The sequence below is a fragment of the Periplaneta americana genome, chromosome 8 (genome assembly GCF_040183065.1).
Source record: "Periplaneta americana isolate PAMFEO1 chromosome 8, P.americana_PAMFEO1_priV1, whole genome shotgun sequence".
Taxonomy (NCBI): Eukaryota; Metazoa; Arthropoda; class Insecta; order Blattodea; family Blattidae; genus Periplaneta; species Periplaneta americana.
The window spans coordinates 22,097,501-22,120,376 of record NC_091124.1 but is presented as its reverse complement, the minus strand read 5'-3'; the positions used below and the strand labels follow the sequence as shown (position 1 = coordinate 22,120,376).

The 22,876-nt window shown below is 34.2% G+C and overlaps 1 protein-coding gene across 2 annotated transcripts in view; it reads right to left on the bottom strand.

Annotated features, from left to right (window-relative positions):
* LOC138704568 (maltase 2-like) overlaps positions 1 to 22,876 on the bottom strand; it is a 116,172-nt gene that overhangs the window by 68,666 nt on the left and 24,630 nt on the right. For both annotated transcript variants that reach the window (XM_069832610.1, XM_069832609.1), the window contains exon 2: positions 16,338 to 16,537. In XM_069832610.1, the coding sequence (XP_069688711.1) occupies positions 16,338 to 16,527 (190 nt within the window). In that variant the 5' untranslated portion in view covers positions 16,528 to 16,537. The remainder of the gene's footprint in view (positions 1 to 16,337; positions 16,538 to 22,876) is intronic.

Here is a 22,876-nt window from a genome sequence, read left to right as displayed (position 1 = left end):
ATATAAAACAGTCCATATTATATTAGGTTTAACAATAAAACAAAACAAAATTCCATTAACTTTTAAAAATACATTTCAACAATAGAGATTTAAACACATGTTCAGTAATCCCTTTAACATCAGAGTTATTTGAAAATTAGCAGTCCTATCAACAATGGGAAAGTAAGTTACAAAACTGTATTAATTTAATTTAAAATTTTTAACAGACTTCAGTTGTGCAGCTCAACAGTTAAATGCCAGTCAGAGTACACATAGGTTCAGTTTTGTAAATCATACTATAAAGACGGTAAATATGCCAAAAGTACGTCATTCAGTCAATTTAAAATCAAAACTAACAAGTTACATTTCAGAATTTAAAGAAGATGGTTTATCAACTGACAATAAAATATTATTTTGTAATTTGTGTCAGTGTGCAGTATCATCTACACAAAAGTTCCTGGTGCAACAACACATTACAACTAGTAAACATCAGGCCAACAAACAACTAAATTCCAAGCAGAGACAATTGTTTTTAACACAACCAACAACATCGAATGTAAGATCTGAGTTTAACATCGACCTGTGCCGTTCTCTCATCTCTGCTGATATTCCTCTCTACAAACTAAAGAATAAGGTCTTCAGGGAATTCCTTGAAAAATATACTCAACATACAATCCCGGATGAGTCAACACTTAGGAAGACGTATGCTCCATCCATCTACGATGAGACAATACAGAAGATAAGAGATGAAATTAAAGATAGTTCAATTTGGGTTTCCATTGATGAGACTCCCGACAAAGAAGGTAGACTTGTTGGTAATGTAGTTATCGGTTTGTTAAGTGAACAATATTCTGAACGAATTCTTTTACATTGTGATGTTCTAGAAAAGTGCAATAACAAAACTATAGTTAAACTGTTCAACGAAGCTATGGGTATCCTGTGGCCAAAGGGTATTATGTACGATAATGTGTTATTCTTTATTAGCGATGCTGCCCCTTATATGGTCAAAGCTGGACAAGCATTATCTGTTGTATATCCTAAATTGACTCATTTTACTTGTGTGGCGCATGCATTTCATCGTGTGGCAGAAGTGGTCAGAGACAATTTCCCTAAAGTAGATTTGTTGATTTCATCAGTGAAAAAAGTATTTCTCAAAGCTCCCAGTAGAGTTAACGTGTTGAAAGAAATGTACCCTGAAATTCCATTACCACCAAAGCCAATTTTAACTAGATGGGGTACATGGCTAGAAGCAGTTGAATATTATGCCGAACATATAGACTCTATTAACAATGTTCTCCTTGCATTGGACTCTGAAGATGCAGTCTCAATTGATACTGCGAAAACAGTTACCTGTGACATAAGTGTGAAGAATGACTTAGCTCACATTCAGCATACATTTTCATGCATCATAAAAACGCTCAAAAGTCTCCAAAATAGGCACCTTTCACTATCTGAAAGTTTTGAAATTATAAATAGTACTGTGGAACAACTGAATCGTGGTAGAGGTAAAGTTGCAGATGCAGTAAGAGCTAAGGTGGACACTGTACTTTCAAAAAACCCTGGATATGAAGAACTACAAAAGGTTGTTGCTGTGATGAGTGGTGAATCAACAGTGAAGATTAACTTGGACTTATCCCCAGCAGACATTGTGAAATTGAATTATGTACCAGTTACTTCTTGTGACGTCGAACGCTCTTTTAGTCAGTATAAATCTATCCTCAGAGACAATAGAAGAAGATTCACTTTTCAGCACTTGAAAGAAATGTTTGTAACCTATTGTTATGGTAACAGACAATAAAAATTGTGTTTTGTTGAAACTACATTGGAAGATAAGGTACGTCCATTATATTTTTTGTTTAGTTTGATTAAAATGTACCAATATTTAACGTACATAGTCATTTTTTTATAATTTTAAGTCCATATTTAATTCCATATTTTGGTAAAAATCCATATTTAATTCCATATTTTGGTAAAAATAACTACATATATATTTACATATTTCATATATTTTTAGTCCATATAAATCCGTTCCCTGATTATTAGTATAGATTTCTGTTACCGGTACATTGCCGTTCACGTATATTGCTTTTACACAATTGAATCGGTCATTTGTAAAACCACATGAGTCCACATTTTTGCGAAAATGAGTTACCGGTACTATAAGAAGCACTATGGGTAGACGCATCATTTCCAATAAAAACAACATGAGTCCGATCATGACTAAACATTCTATAAAATCTTAAAATATTGAGTTCTTTCAAAACCACATCAGTCCCGACTGGCTTTAACGCTTAACGCCATGATGCATTTGCTATCATGCACTTCTTTGTCAAGGTGTTGGACAGTGAGTATAGTTCCAAGAGTTCAGTAGAAGAAAAAATAATCAAGTGTAATCTTCATCTTACGATGTTTGGTGACGTATATACGTCCGTTGATGTGACACATTAATTAATTTAAATACTATTATAGTCACACATGGCATGATTGTGACTATAATAGTATTTAAATTCAAATAATCAAGTGTTCTATGAAAGTACCTGTACCAGACAGAATAGACATTTTTAATAAAACTACGTCATTTGATAGCAAAAGTGAACAAAATGTGAACCTGTGTAGCTTCAAGGACTTGTAGAAGTGCATGATATAAAGAGAAAAAGTCCTCGAAGAGAGATCCCAAAGCAAGAAACATCGTCTTTTTTCGGAGGGATAATATCCAATTTATGTTATTTTCTTATTGTGAACTAAAGATATGTCTGTACTCATACATTGTCATTAAACATGTGACACACTGGTATGAAAATTAAATACTCGCAAATAACTTTTTTTAAGTCGGCTATGATATTTTGAATTTAATTTGTGGATGATAATATTCATTTTCAATATGAAACAAAAATAACAATATAAATTGATTGAAAACTGCATAATAATGTATTTCACACTACAACAAACAATAGACGTCATATTTTGTCAGGATACTGAAGTTGTTATTATTGGCACTTATAAAACAACATGAGTCCAAAAAATTAAAAAACATTTTAAGGTGATATGAAATGAGATAATTAAGATACAATGCTTTTGTAATCAGACTTACTAATGTATGGTCCTCCTGTAAAATTAAAATTTTTATAGACCTAACAGAAAATCCATTAACCGCAGATAGTTTTTTTTATATTTTTCTCGAAACTTATTTTCTGTGACTTTGTGGGTTTACAAATGACCGATTCAATTTAAAGAATTAATATACTGGTACTACTTATACTATTTACAGACCAAACTACTGTTTATACTGTACACTTTGATTATACACTTTTAACACTTTGTATCACTTAGGAATATGTTTATTGAAACACATGAAAGTTGATATTATAACCATATTTATAAGTAAGCTATTTTTTTTTCAGAAGAGTGAATTTTTTTAAGCAGCCTTCTCTAGATCCCAGTTTTTCAGCAAATTCCTGACACGTCATGTTGACAATGGCTAAGATAGCAAGCATAGTACGAAGGCTTTCTAAACTACTTCTGGATTTCTGGGATGTCCACATCTTGTTCATTGAAGAAACTCTCTCCAATGAAGCATTGCTTCCAGGACACACAGATATTTCAATCAAATTCTGAAGTTGTGTACAAGGAATTATTTCCTAAAAAAAAAAAAAATTAATAAAAAATTTCACTCCATTTTGAGCAACGAGGAACATTTTTTCTGAAGTTACGTATTTCTTCAAGGAAGAAATTTCATCAAATAAATTACCTTCATCCAGGTGAAGTCCATCTACACGTGGATTTTCGTCTCTTGAAATGTTTCCCATTCTAAAGGAGGTCTTAGCAATATAAGTACATTTCATAGATGTCTTATCTTGTGAATAAATAACGCAGGCACTGGGATATTCAACGGCATTTTCATAAAATTCATCAGAGATACTGAGAAATCTGTTAAGAAATAAGAACCACCACTTCTTATAAAGATGCCCAAAAGTTACTCAATTGATGGTGTAATACAGTGGTGTACGCAAGATTCAAAAATGCAATACACTTTTCTTCTTTCCTGGAGTTCAGTTTTTTTTTATAAATTTCGATAACAACGGAAGTCTGCAGTTACGTCCTCAACTTCAGTTTTGATTATGACATCACGATAAAACGGCAAAGTTTCATTAGCAAAATTTATCACAGCAATGTGCAAGGATCATTAAATCATATTAATAATTAACAATAAAAATCCGGGGATATCTGGGGAAAAATTATTAAATTCGGGGACATTCCGGGGACAGAAAGAAAAATTCTGGGACGTCCGGTAACGGGAACGTCCGGTAACCTTAGGGTACAGGAAACAACTAGCAATTATATAGTGAGAGTCACATAAGAACAGTTTCTAAACAGCAAATATTGCCTTCCTGTCAGTGTTTCCAACTGTTACCAGATATCACACGATCCTACATACTAAATTACTTATTTACTTACCGCACTTTATGTTGGAAGGTTATTCTAAATAATTCAATAATTTGTGACATATTTTCGTACGCAAACTATGCGGGAAAGGGATCAACATGTCAAGTATTTTATCTGGTAATACGAAATTCATTGGTTTGACTAAACAATTGACTCACGAGACCTAACCTAAAAATATATTTTGTTTGACCACATGAAATTATTAGTACTAACTCCGAAAACTTACCTGACTATAGTCTTCAATTAGCCTATAACCACAACGTAACACATAAAATAACTATTATGTATTAATTAATACTGATATTAATTAATTATTGGTATGTTCAAATTTCACTAGCTTCCAGTAACCGGCTCAGAAATCTAGTACAATTTCAATTTCATGGAACTCCAGTACCGACAAATATTGTCGATATTTGTCTCAGCTGCCAACATACCAGTTACAAAATCACCACCATTTATAGTATTTGTCAGTATCGAAATTCGAAACGAAGTTGGCAAAAGAAAATTCAACCTGCAAACTAGAAAATGACCACAATCCGCTAGCATATATAGTAATGGGGTGAAAATGGTTAGGTTTCACCCTTAGGGTATGAAGTAAACTGACCCGGACTATATGTAGGGACGATATCAACAAAGGGACATCGATGGGCTAATGCTCACCCAAAGTTAATCCGTATCCATTCGTATGCCGCCCCCACCCCTCACAAACATTAAAAGGACAACTAATGCTTGTTTCGGAACAATTCCAACGCAATGTCCGCAGTTCTATAATTAGTATAATGTTTGATTAACAAATTTTCTTTAGCAAATACCTCATATTTTCGCTTATCGCTGTGCATAAACTGAAAACTACCACATTAAATCTAATAGTTAACATGCTAGCAGTTGAATCTGAGGTTCCCTGACTAAGGGCAATAAAATCCTTAGCAAGTGTTCTTCAGAGGAAGGAAAGCTATGGGTACAAACTTCTAGGTTTACGATAAGGATAACAACAATGTCCCTCGTAGAGGATTCCAAAAAAAATTGATAGGCGCACAGTTTTATTATGAGGTGGGTGTGATCACACAAGAAGAGAAAAGGGGGAATACCACAAGTAGAACAAGAAAGAGACAAGGAGAATACAAGTATAACAAGGGGAATACACGGACAGCAAACGGGATACAAAGAGAACAAGAGAAACAAAAGGAGAACAAATGGAAATACAAAGAAAACAAGGAGAATACAAGGAGAACAAGAGGACAACAAGGATTAAAATGAGAACAGGTGTAGAACACAAGGAATATAAGGGAAAGACATGAAAAACAAAGGGAACACAAGGAGAACAAGGGGACGACCAGGCGTACAAAGGGAAGACAATAACAAGAAGGAAAGGGAAGATACCGCTGTGGAGTAATAGTTTGCACGCCTGATCATGAAACGAACGGGCCCGGGTTCAAATCCTGGTTAGAGCAAGTTGCCTGGTTGAGGTTTTTACCGGGGTTTTCCCTCAACCCAATAAGAGCAAATGCTGAGTAACTTTCGACGTTGGACCCCGGACTCATTTCGCTACCATTATCACCTTCATCTCATTCAGACGCTATATAACAACAGCAGTTGAAAAGCGTCGTAGAATAACCAATAAAAAACAAGGGAAGACAAGACGAACAAGGGTAATAAAATGAGAACAATGGGGATCACAAAAATTACAAAGGGAAGACAAAAAGAATAGGAAGACAAGGAGAATAACGGGAAGACAAGAATAACGAGGGGAACATAAGGAGTACAAGGGAAATACAATGAGTCCAAGGGGAAGACAGGAAGAACAAGAAGAAGACAAGAATAACAAGGGGAACACAACGAGAACAATGGGATCACAAGAAGTGCAAGGGGAAGACAAGGAGAACAAGGGGATCACAGGGAGTGTAAAGGGAAGAGAAGAAGATCAGAAGGAAAGAAGAACAAGGGAAATGCAAAAAGAACAAGAGGAGTACAAGGATAACAAGGGGATCACAAAGAGTAGAATGGGAAGACAAGAAGAACACGAAGAAGATTAGGAGAACAAGAGAGGATGAGAAGAACAAGAAGAATATAAGAAGAACAGGGGGAAGCTCTGAAGTGACTTCCATATCTGTAGCAAAATATAAAACTTGTACGTAAAAATTTCATTTCAACAGACTGAATCATTATTTCGTCTTTTGGTTGAAATCTCCATTCGCTTTCGTACATTAATGGGGGCACTGTCATGAATTAATAGAGCTGCAATTGTGAATTTTTTCTTGGTTGTTTTACCTCATGTTTTATCTTGCAGTACCGCACAGCAACTACCATCTAACATTTAATTTCGAATGTTCTGATCTCGTCTGTTTGCGTCCAATACGTCCAGCTAATTCCTGGACGAGCGCGATTATGTAAGGATAGAATACATTTCGAGCAACATTAGTAATTTTTTCTGATAACCTCACAGATTCTACGTGCTGACGTAATCCGTATCGGAGTACAGAGTTGCTTATCGCACTCTCTTGTTTTCCCGGTTTGTAACAGATCGATGTCTCCTACTATGTTTTCCATCTGAAACTACGCTAGTACTACTTCGCTTCTGAACTCACAGCAGAATTTTATTGTCGTGAAAGAAGATTCCCACATTAAATTCAATACAATGAAATCGTCGTCATCGTCGTGTTAGAGTGATTGGAATATTCCACACAAGAGAGTCGATGCTCTATGACTCCATATTGTTATTTCATATATAGAAGTAAGTTCCAAATACTTATACACATTATTAACTTAACATAACTGTACACGCAATGTATTTTTCAATGTTTTGTACCACTTTAAAATTGAATATGTGAGGTGAATTATATAACTTCCCGTATAAACAAATTTTGAATAATTCATGACTTCTCAATTTTTATTAGGCCTATTATTTCTTTCTTAGTCATTTTCAGATATTTCATACTTTCGACAATTTTAATGTTATACTTGGCTCGGAAACATGACGGCCTCTCTTCTTGGAATTGGTAATCCGTCATAAACCCCCATCCTCTACTCAACCCCTAGCCGCGTGGCAGAAATACAATAGATCCCAGCATTGCCAAATCTAACAGTCATTGCCTCTACCAGTTGGGTTTCACCCATTCTCAGTGTCTTTGTCGACGTGTTGTTTTATACCGTTGTGCGGTTCAATATGTCTAATTTATTCCGGCCATGATTAAATGAGTGTTGGAGCAGATGATCCGCAGCCAGGCCTCCTGATACACTTGAAGATCACGACAAGAACAACAAATAACACCGTCAAAGAAAACAGAATATCTTATTTGCAGAGGAGCGTAGCTAAGAAAACAAAGTGTTAAAATTGTGTCTAACGTTAGAAATTCTATCCATAAAGTAATCGAAAGTTCAGGCAGTTTAACAAGTATAAATCTTAATCACTTAACATCGGACGCAACCGGCGGAGTTGGATATATGGGCATGAAAATTAAGAATTACGGTTCACCAACTAAAGAGAAAATAAACAAATTAAAACAGAATTCGGTAAGATAGACGATTTTATACGTGATTTACTTCGCCGAACAGTATGTGAACAGTACGTGAAAGAGATATCGCCAACAGCAACACCGTCCTTAGCAACCTAAATAATGACATTATTCACAGCAGTGCTTAAAAGTTTTCTAACTTACAGTAGTGAATTAAATGTTTTTAAATCACTCTACATGACAACCAACATATTAGCAATAGTAAAATGAATATATATGAACTTCTTCGCCAACAACACAGTACAAAGAAAAGCCCTACAATTTAAAATTAAATTTAGATGCCAGTAATGAATAAAATATTGTATAGCATACTAGAGTAAACAGATTTTATGCGTTCGTGGAAATTATCACCCAAGGCGAAGCTGATAAAATCTAACTTTACTCTTTTGTACTACAAATTCTATGACTATTCAATGATCACAGTTTCAGAAAATTTTACCAGCGCAACATTCTTAATTAAGTATACAATTCTGGAACTTCAATAAAACGAGAATTTAACACTTATTATAGAAGTCTGCATTTTTTTGTTTATTTAGGCAAAACATGTTAGTGAAAATATAAATATAAGTGTTTTTAAAATAAGTTTGTTCATTTTTATACCAATTTTGTTTTAGTAATTATAAATTAAGGTATATTTACAAAGATAACATAGTCTTTCTGAAAATCGCGGTTTCACGGAACACAGTTTGAGAAACGTTCGCAAATCACAATGACTTCAAGAATTGGCAACTCGGCTAAGGGTTTATCCCTTGCGCGTGCCTGCAGTTGACTGGTGAAGGGGATGAGGGAAGGTCGTCATGTTTTCGTGCGAAGTATACATCATACATGCTATGGTCTTGCAGATACGTATAATGAGGGTCACGTAAGAATAGTTCCTAAAAAGCTAATTTGACCGTCTCTTCAGTGTTGCCAACTAATACCAGATATCACCAAAGAGGGTAAAGTCACAATGCTATGTATTGAAATAATAATAATAATAATAATAATAATAATAATAATAATAATAATAATAATAATAATAATAATAATAATATAGTATTAACAGTAAAAATGTCTTGCTTATTTATTTATTTACCACATCTCATCTTTATGTTTGTAGGTGTTTTCTAAATGGTCCAATAATTTGTGAAAGAGTAGGCCTAGATTTTCCTCCTGAACCTCTAGCACATTATGTTGGTAATTAGTAGATTAATGTGATCTAATATTAAAATGTATTTTGTCTGACAACATGAAATTCATTGCTTTGACTAAACAGTTTTAGACGAGATCTAACCTAAAAATCTATTCTGTTTAATCATGTGAAATGATTAGTACGAATTCCGAAAACAGAATACCACGTGCTTTGAAGTGTATACCCTATTTCAAATACCCATATATATTCTAAGTCGCTACCATGCTATTTTCTCTCTTGGACATTTTAATACAAATCTGAACACTAAGAAATATATTTCTGTCCATTAGCTACGAGTATGTTTCATACCATGTAAGCCTAGGTCTATAATTATATCTTATTTAATTACACTTACCTGAATATAAGTGTTGAATTGGAATCACAACGCAACACAACTGAATTGTGTATTAATATTAATATTAATTTTATTATTTAACAGGACGCTACACACTATGTGTGTGTATTTATTCACACTGCAATGGGTATATACCCGGTGGCAGTGGCAACTAATTACACTCAATAATGACAATAATAAACTTATTAATTAAAAATACAGTTAATAATAATACCAATAATTAATAATAACAATAATTTATAATAATAATAATAATAATAGTATCGGTATTACTAATTAATTATTAATTACATTCAAATTTCACAAGACCAGCTACTTTCATGTCATCAGATTTCTTCTCCTGCAAACCAAAATTATTGCTGCTAACATAACACTTAGAAAATAATTGCCAGTTGTAGTATTTGTCAAAAAAGCTGCAAGTTAGAATTTATAAAACAGTCATATTACCGGTTGTTCTTTATGATTGTGAAACTTGGACTCTCACTTTGAGAGAGGAACATAGGTTAAGGGTGTTTGAGAAAATATTTGGGGCTAAGAAGTATGAAGTTACAGGAGAATAGAGAAAGTTACACAACACAGAACTGCGCGCATTGTATTCTTCACCTGACATAATTAGGAACATTAAATCCAAACGTTTGAGATGGGCATGGCATGTAGCACGTATGGGCGAATCCAGAAATGCATATAGAGTGTTAGTTGGGAGGCCGGAGGGAAAAAGACCTTTGGGGAGGCCGAGACGTAGTTGGGAGGATAATATTAAAATGGATTTGAGGGAGGTGGGATATGATGATAGAGACTGGATTAATCTTGCTCAGGATGGGAAGCAATGTGAGGGCGGCAATGAACCCTCGGATTCGTTAATAGCCAGTAAGTAAGTAACCTCTAAATCCGAGATTTTCGAGTGGAATTAATGGTTGTTGGGGAGGTTTTCTCGTGATACTCTAGTCTCCCCTGCACCGCATCTATGCAGGAGCTCCACTTCAAGCAATACTGAGCAATCCCATGTGGCAGCTTGTAAGCGAGTTTTCCTTACTGTTCTCTAACACGCAGCAGATTTCTAAGAGAACTTGGGGAAGAATATGTCGAGTTATGTGATTTGTATAACCCTTTCCATGGTTAATCAGGGGCATATGACGATAGATTTGTGACAGGCTTAACACAGCCGTCAGATAAGTCGCAATAGTGGATTCTGCATGAATGGTCACAAGGTTACTGGGGCATGGCATAGTGTCACGGTTGACAATCGTTTATTCGGTCTATGTCAAGACTCAGTGATAAATGTGCGGGAAAATGCGTTCCGAGACGAACTACCGCTACCGGTACAGCTGCAGCTGTCACGACACATATTACCAGACACCTTTCATTATTATATTACTGTATTTTTAAATTTTGCTTCCAAAGATTCAGTTTTTAGATTTTTTCCGAGCATTTCGACGTACTCCGCGCGTTACCTACAACTATCTCTCGTCTTCCGATAAAGATAAGTATCTTTGACCGTTTTGTGATATCTACCAGTTAGATGGCTATCTATGGCGGAAATATGTGATTTACTTTTCGTGCCCATCAAAGAATAAGAATTATGGCCGGTTTTTCCAAGTATTGTTAGAACATTTAACGACTGTTAAACTCTAAACAGTTTGTTAATTAATAAAATTGTATGTTTTCAACACCAGTTTGGTTTAACAGATTGTTAACAGTTTGTTAATTTTAAATGTAGGATTTCGGACAGTTAACTCGTTTAACAGTTAGTTAAATATGGCCGATGTCTCCACAGCTGTTCGAACAGAAGTTGGGAAATTAATATTTTGTGTCTCTCTGTAGGGAATGTTTAGCATATGATTGGTAATATAACATTTAAAAAATACTTTGGACTGTTTAAATACATCAGTGTTATTTTATTTCTTTCGTATTTCGTATCCATAATAGCAATGAGGAAATATAACCTTACTTTGTAATTATTATTCAGCACGTCACCTACAACTTTCATTTGTCAACTGTTTGTTTATGGAGCGTGGCCTACTATAACAGGTTGTCATTTTATGCAAGTTTCATGACTCACTCTATAATATAGAATTTAAAGATTAATTTTAGCCAATCAAAAATTGTCTTACATGTGTAGAATCATTACCAACTGCTGTTGAGTAGTTAAAATAGTGCTAACAGACGTTATAGTTAAGTGTTGGTTATCTTAAACAAAATTATGTTGAACAAATGGAAAATACATTAACAAAGCGTTAAAAATAAACAGACTGTTAATTTAACATTCGTTAAGCAAAATTAAACATTACTTGGACAAACTGGCCATTAGACTAATAGGTAAATATTGCGTTCTTATGAAAGATATTGCGATTTGTAATAATGGTGTAAGTACTTAATGACTACAATGAAGTGATAATATATAACCACAAGACTTCTTGTAAAAAATGCCTAAGTAACTTCTCCACTGTGCCTAACGGGGGATATATAGGGTAAACTAGGTAGTTATTGACCAGTATACGGTGATTGACCGCTTCCTTTTTTCAAGTATATTGTGAATAAACCACGATCGTGATTTCACTTTTTGCTGCATATACCTCTAGTAACAACCCTTATTTGTGGTTAGTTGTCGCTGTTCATCCCACTGAGTTAGTGTCTGTTGTCTGAGAGGACTGAAATCGATTGGAAATGCAACTGAACCTAAACAAGTGTAAGTAACTAGAGAAATTGCTAAGAATAATGCACGCAATAATTTATTTATTCTGCAAAGGATACATAAATTCTGGTGCTCGTTTTTACACTCACAGTGAGAGAAAAGGTATAAGGTTTCCGTCCACAGAATATTATTTTGTAAAAGTTTTTATATGACATAAAAATGCCCCGTGGTCAATCACTATAAAGTGAATGGCCGCAAACTACAGTGATTGGTCGTTCATAAATTATTTGTTAGAATAATGACCAATGTGCTTCAATTCTATATATGTTATCGGTTAAATGATGGGGATTTTTACATGACTGATACTATATTATAATACCTAAGCCAGGTAAAGTGCATTATACAGGGGAAGCTTTACGAAACGCTACAGAACCTGTCCGCAGTGGATTTGATTTAAATGAAGCTGCCAAGAAGTTTGGTGTCCTAAAAGCAACCTTAGCGTCCAGAAACAAATATCCCGTTGAAGGAAAAGTGTTCTTTGGTCCTCGTCCAGTGCTGGGTGAAGCCATTTGTAATAACATCAGAGAAATGACACACACTTGCTTCTGATAAGGCACAAAAGAGAAAAATGGAAGAAGAGGCAAGAGAAGAAAGGAAGCGAATAAGAAATGAAAGAAAAGGCAGCGAGAAGAGTTCTTTTCTTATTTTTTTAACTTGGTTATTTAACGACACTGTATCAACTACGAGGTTATTTAGCGTCGATGGGATTGATGATAGCGAGATGGTATTTGGCGAGATGAGGCCGAGGATTCGTCATAGATTACCTGAAATTTGCCTTACGGTTGGGCAAAACCTCGGAAAAACCCAACCAGGTAATCAGCCCAAGCGGGAATTGAACCCGCGCCCGAACGAAACTTCGGATCGGCAGGCAAACACCTTTGCCGACAGAGCTACGCCGGTGGAGAATAGTTCTTAATGAAAAAGATCAGAAGAAGAGAAACGAAACAGACAAGAAAAAAGTGAAAATTGTGAAAATGTGTTGTTCAATCACTAATAAATTAGTATTCAATAACTGTGCAGTAGACGGTCAATCACTAATAAGCGTGTGGTCAATAACTGTGCAGTAGACGGTCAATAACTGTAAAAGTGGACTTGTGTTTATTTAATTTATCTTTGCATTAAAATTTTATTTTTTCTTTTGTTTATTGATTTTGATTTGTTTCTGAATCTTCACTTGACCCAATGCCTTTAAAATTCTCTCAATAAGTTACCACTGTTTTCCGCTATTTCATTGTTTTATTATTCATTAGCTTAAGTGGTCAATCACTATACAGTTTACCCTACGAATTATAAATCATATTTTTTGCACGATAGTATGTTTTCTCGTTAATACGGCAAACGGCCGCCACGATTGAAAGTTTATTTTACTCAATTCGAAGTTGCCTACCTAGATAAATATGTTGAAATATTACAAATAACTGCTCTAGAGTTATAATGAAAACCACTGCCTTCTATGTATGCTACAATCCTACAATGCATGTAAAATTCATACGCAAAACGCAGTGTTAATTAATATTATACATTATACCCTAGATCATATATATAATACATGATAATTAGGGCTAGGATTTTGATGACCTATAAATCACGAAAAAAAAATATCCTAAAAACAATGCATTTATGACCTAAAAATCTTTAAAAAATTCCCTTAAAATGCCCTAAAAATTGACCTTACATAATTTGCTTTGTAGGAAAAGACGTTTTGTACTACTTAATATTTAGACTAGTAATTAAATTAAATTTTACATAATTTTTTCTAAGTAGTACACTTTAATTAATTATTTTACCTGATGTAGTTTCCATGTATGATCTGTCTTGGCCCTTCATGGGCTGTAGAGCCATTGATTTACTTTACTTTTAGTTTCCATGTAGTCTACCACAAGGCCACTCTTATCCGGAATTAGCAGATATAGAGGAGTCTATATTGAAGGGGTGGTTGGACTGATCCATTACATGGGGTGTACTACGTTAAAATGGCAATATTTGTGTAGAAAAACGATTAAAATATCATACAAAATAATGGGTATTAATGGACAAAATATGTAAAGAAAATATCAAAGGAAATAAATATTATTTTACATTAATAATGGGGATTTATGGCCAAAATTAAATGAAAATGCCTAAAAAATGACCGAATAAAACAAAAGATGCTCTTATGAGTTGAAACAGGCAAAAAATGCAAAAAAAATGCCCTAACAAATATGTCTTACAACACTCAGTTTATCACATAACATATAAATACTAAAGCAGCAATATTTCTGGCTTACTAGAAAAAAGATGCAATTTCATCAAAATCCTAGCCCTAATGATAATATATGATCTGCATTTGAAATGTACTGAATTTTATTTAAACAATTCAAACTTCACTTAACAAAAAGAAATCAAAATTATTCCAATTGAACACGAAATATTACAAGTGCCTGAATCATTTTTACTCCTTCACATTGGAGTTGATGGCGAAGTCTGTATGTTGGCCAAACTGCTAAACTTCAGTCAACTTTTCATTGTGCAATGTACGTACTGTATATTAAGATTTTAAAAAATATTGTTTTCAAAATATGCTATTGTGCAAAAAAAAAAAAATACTGTACAATACACGTTTGTAAAGTGCATTACAAACTTTTCCTCGAATTTGTAATAGTAATATACGTTACAAGAGCGGTATGTTGACGTTTTCATGTTCGAGGAAAAGATTGAAAAAGCGAAACGTAGTTGAGCTTTTTTAATTTCCGAGAACATGAAAACAAACATACCGCTCGTGTATCGTACATTATTTTGTGCGAAGATCGTTTATTACATATCTGAAAGACGAATTTCTAATTAGTTGCAATGAAATCTCCATCTTGGTTTCTGTTTAATGACGCCAACTTCGAAACACCAAAATATCTTTCTTCAACATTGTTGCTGTAAAATGTTTTCTGTGTTTACTATACTCCAGCAGGCCGTGATTTACGTCTGTCTTTTTTCTTCCCTCAGTCTATAAATGCGAACTTAAACGGTAAGGTTATGTAATGATTTATTTTTCATTTTAATATTTTAACAATATTATTTATATAATATATTGCAGTAATAACATCGGCATCTGGAATCTCATTGATTTTTTCACGGCTTCCTTAATGTTACTTGTATCAGGAATGCAATAAGTTTCGTGGAGTAGTAGACTTTACTTAATTTTTGCAAATATTTAAAAACAATAATTAACATTGCAATTTAGGTGAAATTGCAGTGGTAAGTTTCCAATTTATAATTATTACTATGTTAAACGTCTCTAAAAATAATATGTTAAAAGCCTAAAGCAGTAAAATGAATGTCGCGCTTAAGCGGTAAGAAGAGGGAAATTGTTATGTGTGTTAGGTTGGGAATACTGAATGTGGTATTTCACACTTACCGCGTATTGGTTCTGTGCGGAAAACAAGCAAATACACACGATCTCGCACAAAATGAACTTCCTAACCTTGTATCGTAATATGTATTATTATTTCATTTAAGACGCAGCGCGAATTATAATTAAATTTCCTTTCTCAAATAAAGATATGGACATCGTTTCCTTAAACATGAAAACTACTTTAAAAATGCTCCGTCAGTGTTTCACTGCGGGAAAGACCCAATACTCACTTATATGAGAAACTGAGTGAACTTCGGAAGTTTCACAGCGGGAAATTCCCACCATCTCCCACACTGAACCGGGAATCAAATAATTGTCTAATAAAAACTATTACAATACATGTATACCATTCTTGAATTAATTGACTCGTAGATAATGGATATGAACAAAATCTGTCCAATGGTTTAGGAGAAATTGTTCAAGGCCTAAGACCTTACTCGCGGCATCAATGAAAATAGAAACGTGTACCCACAGTCAGTCACGAAGCTCAATACGTAGTAAATATGCATCCATTGGTAGTTGCTAACCACTAGGATCGCTGCTATCGCCTCATTACAGACAATGCGAAATAGTAGCGGCACAGTCTATTGTTCCTAGCACCCTCACAACTCAAGCTTCATGACTGTATATACTAGACTGTGGTGTACCTATTTCTTCGAAAATCTCGTTAAGTATTTCTTTTTGCAGCATGACAATAGTTTCTCGTATGATCAGAAATAAAAAAAATGAGTACCAAAAAATTGATACCCCCTGCATGCAAATATTCTCATCACGCTTTCGATAAAAGGTTTTGAGCATACCTTTAAGGTCCCCAGCCCCATCTCCGTTGCTATCTTTGAAAGATCTAGGATATATCTGGTAGATAACGTGATGGCGCCACCATTCCTGTTCTGTTGTACAACTGCCGTTCGTTGAGGTGGCGGAGCCTCCCAGAGCCGTATCGGTGTTACCCGGGATAGGTTTTGGGTTGCTCTCGAAACAGTTCAGCATGACACTTCGACTGCAAGGACAGAAACATACATTATTGGACAGAAACAATCCGTGTGCGCGCGTGAAAAGTAAGACAAAATTCTTCAAATTAAGATACCTGAAAATTAAAGTTCTTTGGATTATGCAAGGTCAGTAAATGTATGTATGGGGATTATACCATTTTATTACATGATTACTGTTATAGCCTAGATCATATATACCCAGATTGCTCGGCGTTATAGGCTTTGGCGGTAACAACTTTTGTCAGGTTTACTATGCTGCCATCTAGTTGTTACATAAGGAGTCACGTCATAACTCCCATTCGAATTGCATCAGCGACTGTACTGCCATCTCGTGTTCGTTTATGGCGGACAGGTGGCGATTCTTCTCTTCAAAATGCAACCGATTTTAACACAGGAATGAGCAATCTATATGTGATCTGGGGTTATAGGCAGGGGCAAGTATTTGTGGAGATTAATTTTATCATTAGTGTTTTTTAATATTGTTGTCGGCGGAGATTGTTGGAGATTGATTTGTACTCTTGGCGAAGATTAATGGAAATTTTGGAAAATACAATTATTTTGGAATTGGAGTATTAACTCAGTATGAATATTACTTTCCAAATAATTAACATTAAAGGTTCGTTGGGTTCTGGTAAAGGCGCGGTATGGTCAGTAGACAATATTTGTTGGGTTGAGACTGTATTTAACACTCATTCATTAAAAAAAAATGCAGCCCTCAGTTTAACAGTTTCAAATTATTAGTGAAATGTTGAATTCTACGTCTTTTGAGTTCACTAATGTAATCAGAACACCTGGAATACCATGTAATGTAGCCTACTTGTATATATAACAAATTCAAGTAAAAAAGAATCCGAAAAAAAGAACTCAGAATATGTAATTCGCTACAAAACGACGCAATAGTAATAATTCGCGAATGTGTTCATGTTTCGCTATAATAATTCTATTTCGCGATTTGTCACGATTGTTTTATCCGCATATTATTAATCAGAATCACTTAATTTCTAAAGATTAGTAAAAATCTATTGTATATCTATTATGTCGTGATTTTCGCGATCTCCATAAATACCCGGTCCTGCTTATAGGATACAATAATAATAATAATAATAATAATAATAATAATAATAATAATAATAATAATAATAATAATAATAATAACAATAATAATAATAATAATAGTAATAATAATAATTTCTAAATATTGAGATGTATGAACAATTGTGAGTTACCTCGTTTGGTCCAAAAAATATAATTTCTTTTTACTTAGTTATTTAACGACGCTGTGTCAACTACTAGGTTATTTAGCGCCGATTGTACTGGTGATTGCGAGGTGAGGCCGAGGATTCGCCATAGATTACCTGACATTCGTCTTACGGTTGGGGAAAACCTCGGAAAAAACTCAAACAGGTAATCAGCCCAAACAGAGATCGAACCCACTCCCTAACGCAACTCCGGATCGACAGGCAAGCACCTTAGTCGACTAAGCTATGCCGGTTGCCTCCAAATGATACACTTAACTCCTTTTTTTATTAAGGATAAGACTATGTTCATTGCATTAATTATAAACGAAATGATGGTAGATCACCGTATGATCACGATTGTGCATTTTATCCGTATTCACTGGTACCATTCGGTAGTACAAGGAAAATAACCAAAACATGAAAGTATTGAAATGACATGTAGAACAAGAAAAATATCATTGAACAGGCACATTTTAATATATACAAAGTTACACCTCTGTGAAATGCTCTCTGGTCCATCATACTGATTTTCTGTTCTGGAGAAAGGTCCTGCTTTCTCTCTTCTTACTAAAGAAACTTCTCTAAATTCGGCATTCCTCAAATTTTAAGATGATCGATCACAAATTTCTTACTCCAGGACACACTGATAGGCTACAGACTGCAGCATTATCGAAAAGAAAAAAAGCCGAATTTACCATTCCTATCCAGCGTACTCATGATTGGACTCAACTCATCTATACTAATAATAAATCTGTAGCCGAAATTTGTCTGGTAATTTTCGATTTTCCAAAAATAATTGTCCTAACATAGACAATTAACTACCCTGAAACCGAAAATCGCTTTTTTGAAATTTTTGTTTGTATGTCTGTCAGTCTGTCTGTATGTTTGTTACCTTTTCACGCGATAATGGCTGAACGGATTTCGATGAAAATTGGAATATAAATTAAGGTCGTTGTAACTTAGATTTTAGGCTATATGGCATTCAAAATACATTATTTAAAAGAGGGGTTATAAGGGGGCCTGAATTAAATAAATCAAAATATCTCGCTTATTATTGATTTTTGTGAAAAATGTTACATAACAAACGTTTCTTCAAAAATAATTTGCGATAAGTTTTATTCACTGAAAAATTTTGATAGGACTGATATTTAATGAGATAAATGAGTTTTAAAATTAAAATAACTGTCATCTAAGGCAGTGTAATGAATTAAAAAACAAATGACTTCGTCTATAAGGGGCCTTGGACAGCAACAATCGAAAGCTATGAAAGATAGCCTACAGAGAATGTTTCTGTGTTTGTATGAAGTAATATCGGAAGCTAAATTAACCGATTTGTATAATTAATTATTGATTCACCATTGGAAAGTGTAGTTTCTCTAGATGGACATAATGCTATAATGTTATTACAGTAACTTCTGATATAATATAATATAATATAATATACTATAATATAATATAATATAATATAATATAATATAATATAATATAATATAATGTAATATAATATAATATAATATAATATAATATAATATAATATAATATAATATAATATAATATGTAATATTATATAATACAATTTAAGTTATTTGAAGGGTTCAGAACCATCGTGGGCCAAGCGCCATTTACTGAATGCGTAGAAAAGAAGGGTTAAAATTAAGTTATTACCATAATTCAATGGAAACCGATAACAAGTAAAATAAAATATACACATTAAATCTAAATTATGTCAATCTTCATTAAACTATGGTTGCATGTAATAAAAATTAAGAAACATGTTAAAGGAATTATCATTGCACCAAATGAGTGTCTCTGGACCAAAATGATCGCATTTTAATTATTTGGAGGCAATTTAAATTAAGTAACATATTAAACGATTTATCCTTCTATCAAACACGAATGTTCTCTGGATCAAATGTCCTATTTTAATTTGTAATTACTTTATATTTATTTCTAACGGGTGCAGCGGAGCGCACGGGTACGGCTAGTTGGTCAATATGGGGATAAAATGCCAATGATTGTTTGAGAGCTCACTTTTGAAGAGTTTCTTGACTATGCAGGACTCGCTAACATGTTTCCTCGACCAGGACGCCATGTTTTTGTGGTTTTAGCGCCATACTGTTTTAGAATCTCATTGGTCAACTATTCAAAGAGCTGTCAAGTCTTTAATCAGTTACAACATGTTCTTATTTACTTTCAAAGTAATGAAATAATTTTAAATTATTGTAAGTGATTTGACAAAATTTGTAAAGTATTGACAAGTATTAAAATGTCTTGTAAAACGTTGAATTTAACGAAAATGTGATCGTGTAGAAACAGCTTTAGGTATAAAAATTCGTGCAATTATACATAAAAAAACAATGGCAGTAAGTTCGCGGAAAAATGTGTCGAAAGCTTACGAAGGCTGAGAGCCGACAGTTGAAGATGCGTGATGAGGTGGCCTTGACCATCACTCCTCGCTCACGGCCATTGTTGTGCCATCAGCGATGCGTCATCCGATCAACATATTTTCCTCGGACCCGGAAGAAAGCTGCATTCCCCGGATTATGTCACTCAGCGCATGATCTATCACAGTGAATGCGGGTTCGTAAACAAATTTCGCTGACCTGCAAATACTCTTGAACTGCAGCAGACTTCCGCAAATGTGTTTTTGGAAACTGCATCGGGCGCGCAATATCTCGGATTGCGCGTTTTCATACTGCGTACGAGATAACGGTACAAAACAGTATTGGAGATATCAAAACTACTCAAAAGCGTGTATTTATCGTCACGGAAGTGCATAAAAATTATAACTTTTTTATTTTTATTCTTCGTTCATTTCACCCGTACAAAAGTGAGTATTTATGAATTAACCTGTAATATCTATAACGTGCCTTATTCTTAAGTATTCAGGATAGAAAGCTTTTTAAATCAAGTATTTATTGTATGTATGTATTTACACTGCAAGTGGGCAAGCACCCGGTGGCAGTGGTATATACAATATTAACAATACACAATAAAATGATAAGCAATGCACAATAAAATTTACAATACACAATACAATTTTACAACACATATACAATTTTATACACAATACAATTTAACACTATAATAATAAAACATAAAATAAAATACCTAATTTTACAATACAACCTACATAATTATGTAGAGGTCCTACATAAGTTTCAATAGTCTTTCACTTTACTCTCATCTCATTCCCTGTAGTGGCACTATGACGCATTTCACTGACACTTTAGCACACATTTCACTGACACTCTGTAACACATTTCACTGACACTATAGAACACATTTCATTGACGCTATAAATTATCACTGATCGGAACTGTTCACTGCACTGTAAAACCATAACTTTACTGATACAACAGTTCAAATAAGTCAAATAATTACATACACCCTTATGTATACTTATAAACAGAACTACATTTAAACTAAACATTTCTAGTCTAAGGCCCTCTTACACGCTATTTTTAAATAATTTACAATTCAAACCTAGGAAGTAAACTCGTCAGGCTAGATAAATACATGTCACCTTAAAAAATTAAATGTTGAATGTCACCTTAATTTTAATTTTCACTTTATACACAACTTTTTAAATTATTCTTGAATCTCCTTAAGGAAGGACAGCCCTCAAAGACCGCTGCAGGTAGGTCATTCCAATCATTTATAGTTATATTTAAAAATGAGAATTTACCTACATCCGTTTTCTGTTTCCTACATTTGATTTTAAAATCATGATCGTTATTACCATAGTACGTTGGCAAGAACATATTTAAAATTAAATCTACGTACCTAACTATTAGAAATTGCGTAACATTTCATATTATATCTATATTTTCTTAGAGTATACGCAGTTTTCAGGAGGATATGCAAGGCGATTCGAAAGTGATGCTCAATAATTTGAATATGAAAAGTGCGAACTAATATAAGCAAAAAGCTTCTAGTAAACATCGGTCAGCAAGTGAACTCTTCGAGATAATACACCAGCCTCCTATGGCGCATCCTAGGCAACGACTCTGTCGATAAATTGGTCTATACAACTGACTTCATATGGAGTTTCATTTTTTTTTGCACTATCACCTTTACTTTTTAACTTTGCTCTAGAGTATGCCATTAGGAAAGTCCAGGATAACAGACAGGGTTTGGAATTGAACGGGTTACATCAGCTGCTTGTCTATGCGGATGACGTGAATATGTTAGGAGAAAATCCACAAATGATTAGGGAAAACACGAGGATTTTACTGGAAGCAAATAAAGAAATAGGTTTGGAAGTAAATCCCGAAAAGACAAAGTATATGATTATGTCTCGTGACCGAAATATTGTGGGAAATGGAAATATAAAAATTGGAAATTTATCTTTCGAAGAGGAGGAGAAGTTCAAATATCTTGGAATAACAGTAACAAATATGAATGATACTCGGGAGAAAATTAAACACAGAATAAATATGGGAAATGCCTGTTATTATTCGGTTGAGAAGCTTTTATCATCCAGTCTGCTGTCAAAAAATCTGAGAGTTAGAATTTATAAAACAATTATATTACCGGTTGTTCTTTATGGTTGTGAAACTTGGACTCTCACGTTGAGAGAGGAACATAGGTTAAGGGTGTTTGAGAATAAGGTTCTGAGGAAAATATTTGGGGCTAAGATGGATGAAGTTACAGGAGAATGGAGAAAGTTACACAATGCAGAACTGCACGCATTGTATTCTTCACCTGACATAATTAGGAAGATTAAATCCAGACGTTTGAGATGGGCAGGGCATGTAGCACATATGGGCGAATCCAGAAATGCATATAGAATGTTAGTTGGGAGGCCGGAGGGAAAAAGACCTCTAGGGAGACCGGGACGTAGATGGGAAGATAATATAAAAATGGATTTGAGGGAGGTGGGATATGATGATAGAGAATGGATTAATCTTGCTCAGGATAGGGACCGATGGCGGGCTTATGTGAGGGCGGCAATGAACCTCCGGATTCCTTAAAAGCCAGTAAGTAGTAGTAGTTCAAAACTTTGTGATTTCAGTAACAAATGAGAATTGGATATTAAGAGCACACTGGGGGGGGGGGGAAATTCACGAAAAATATTATTTTTTGTTTTTATTCTTAAAAATATCT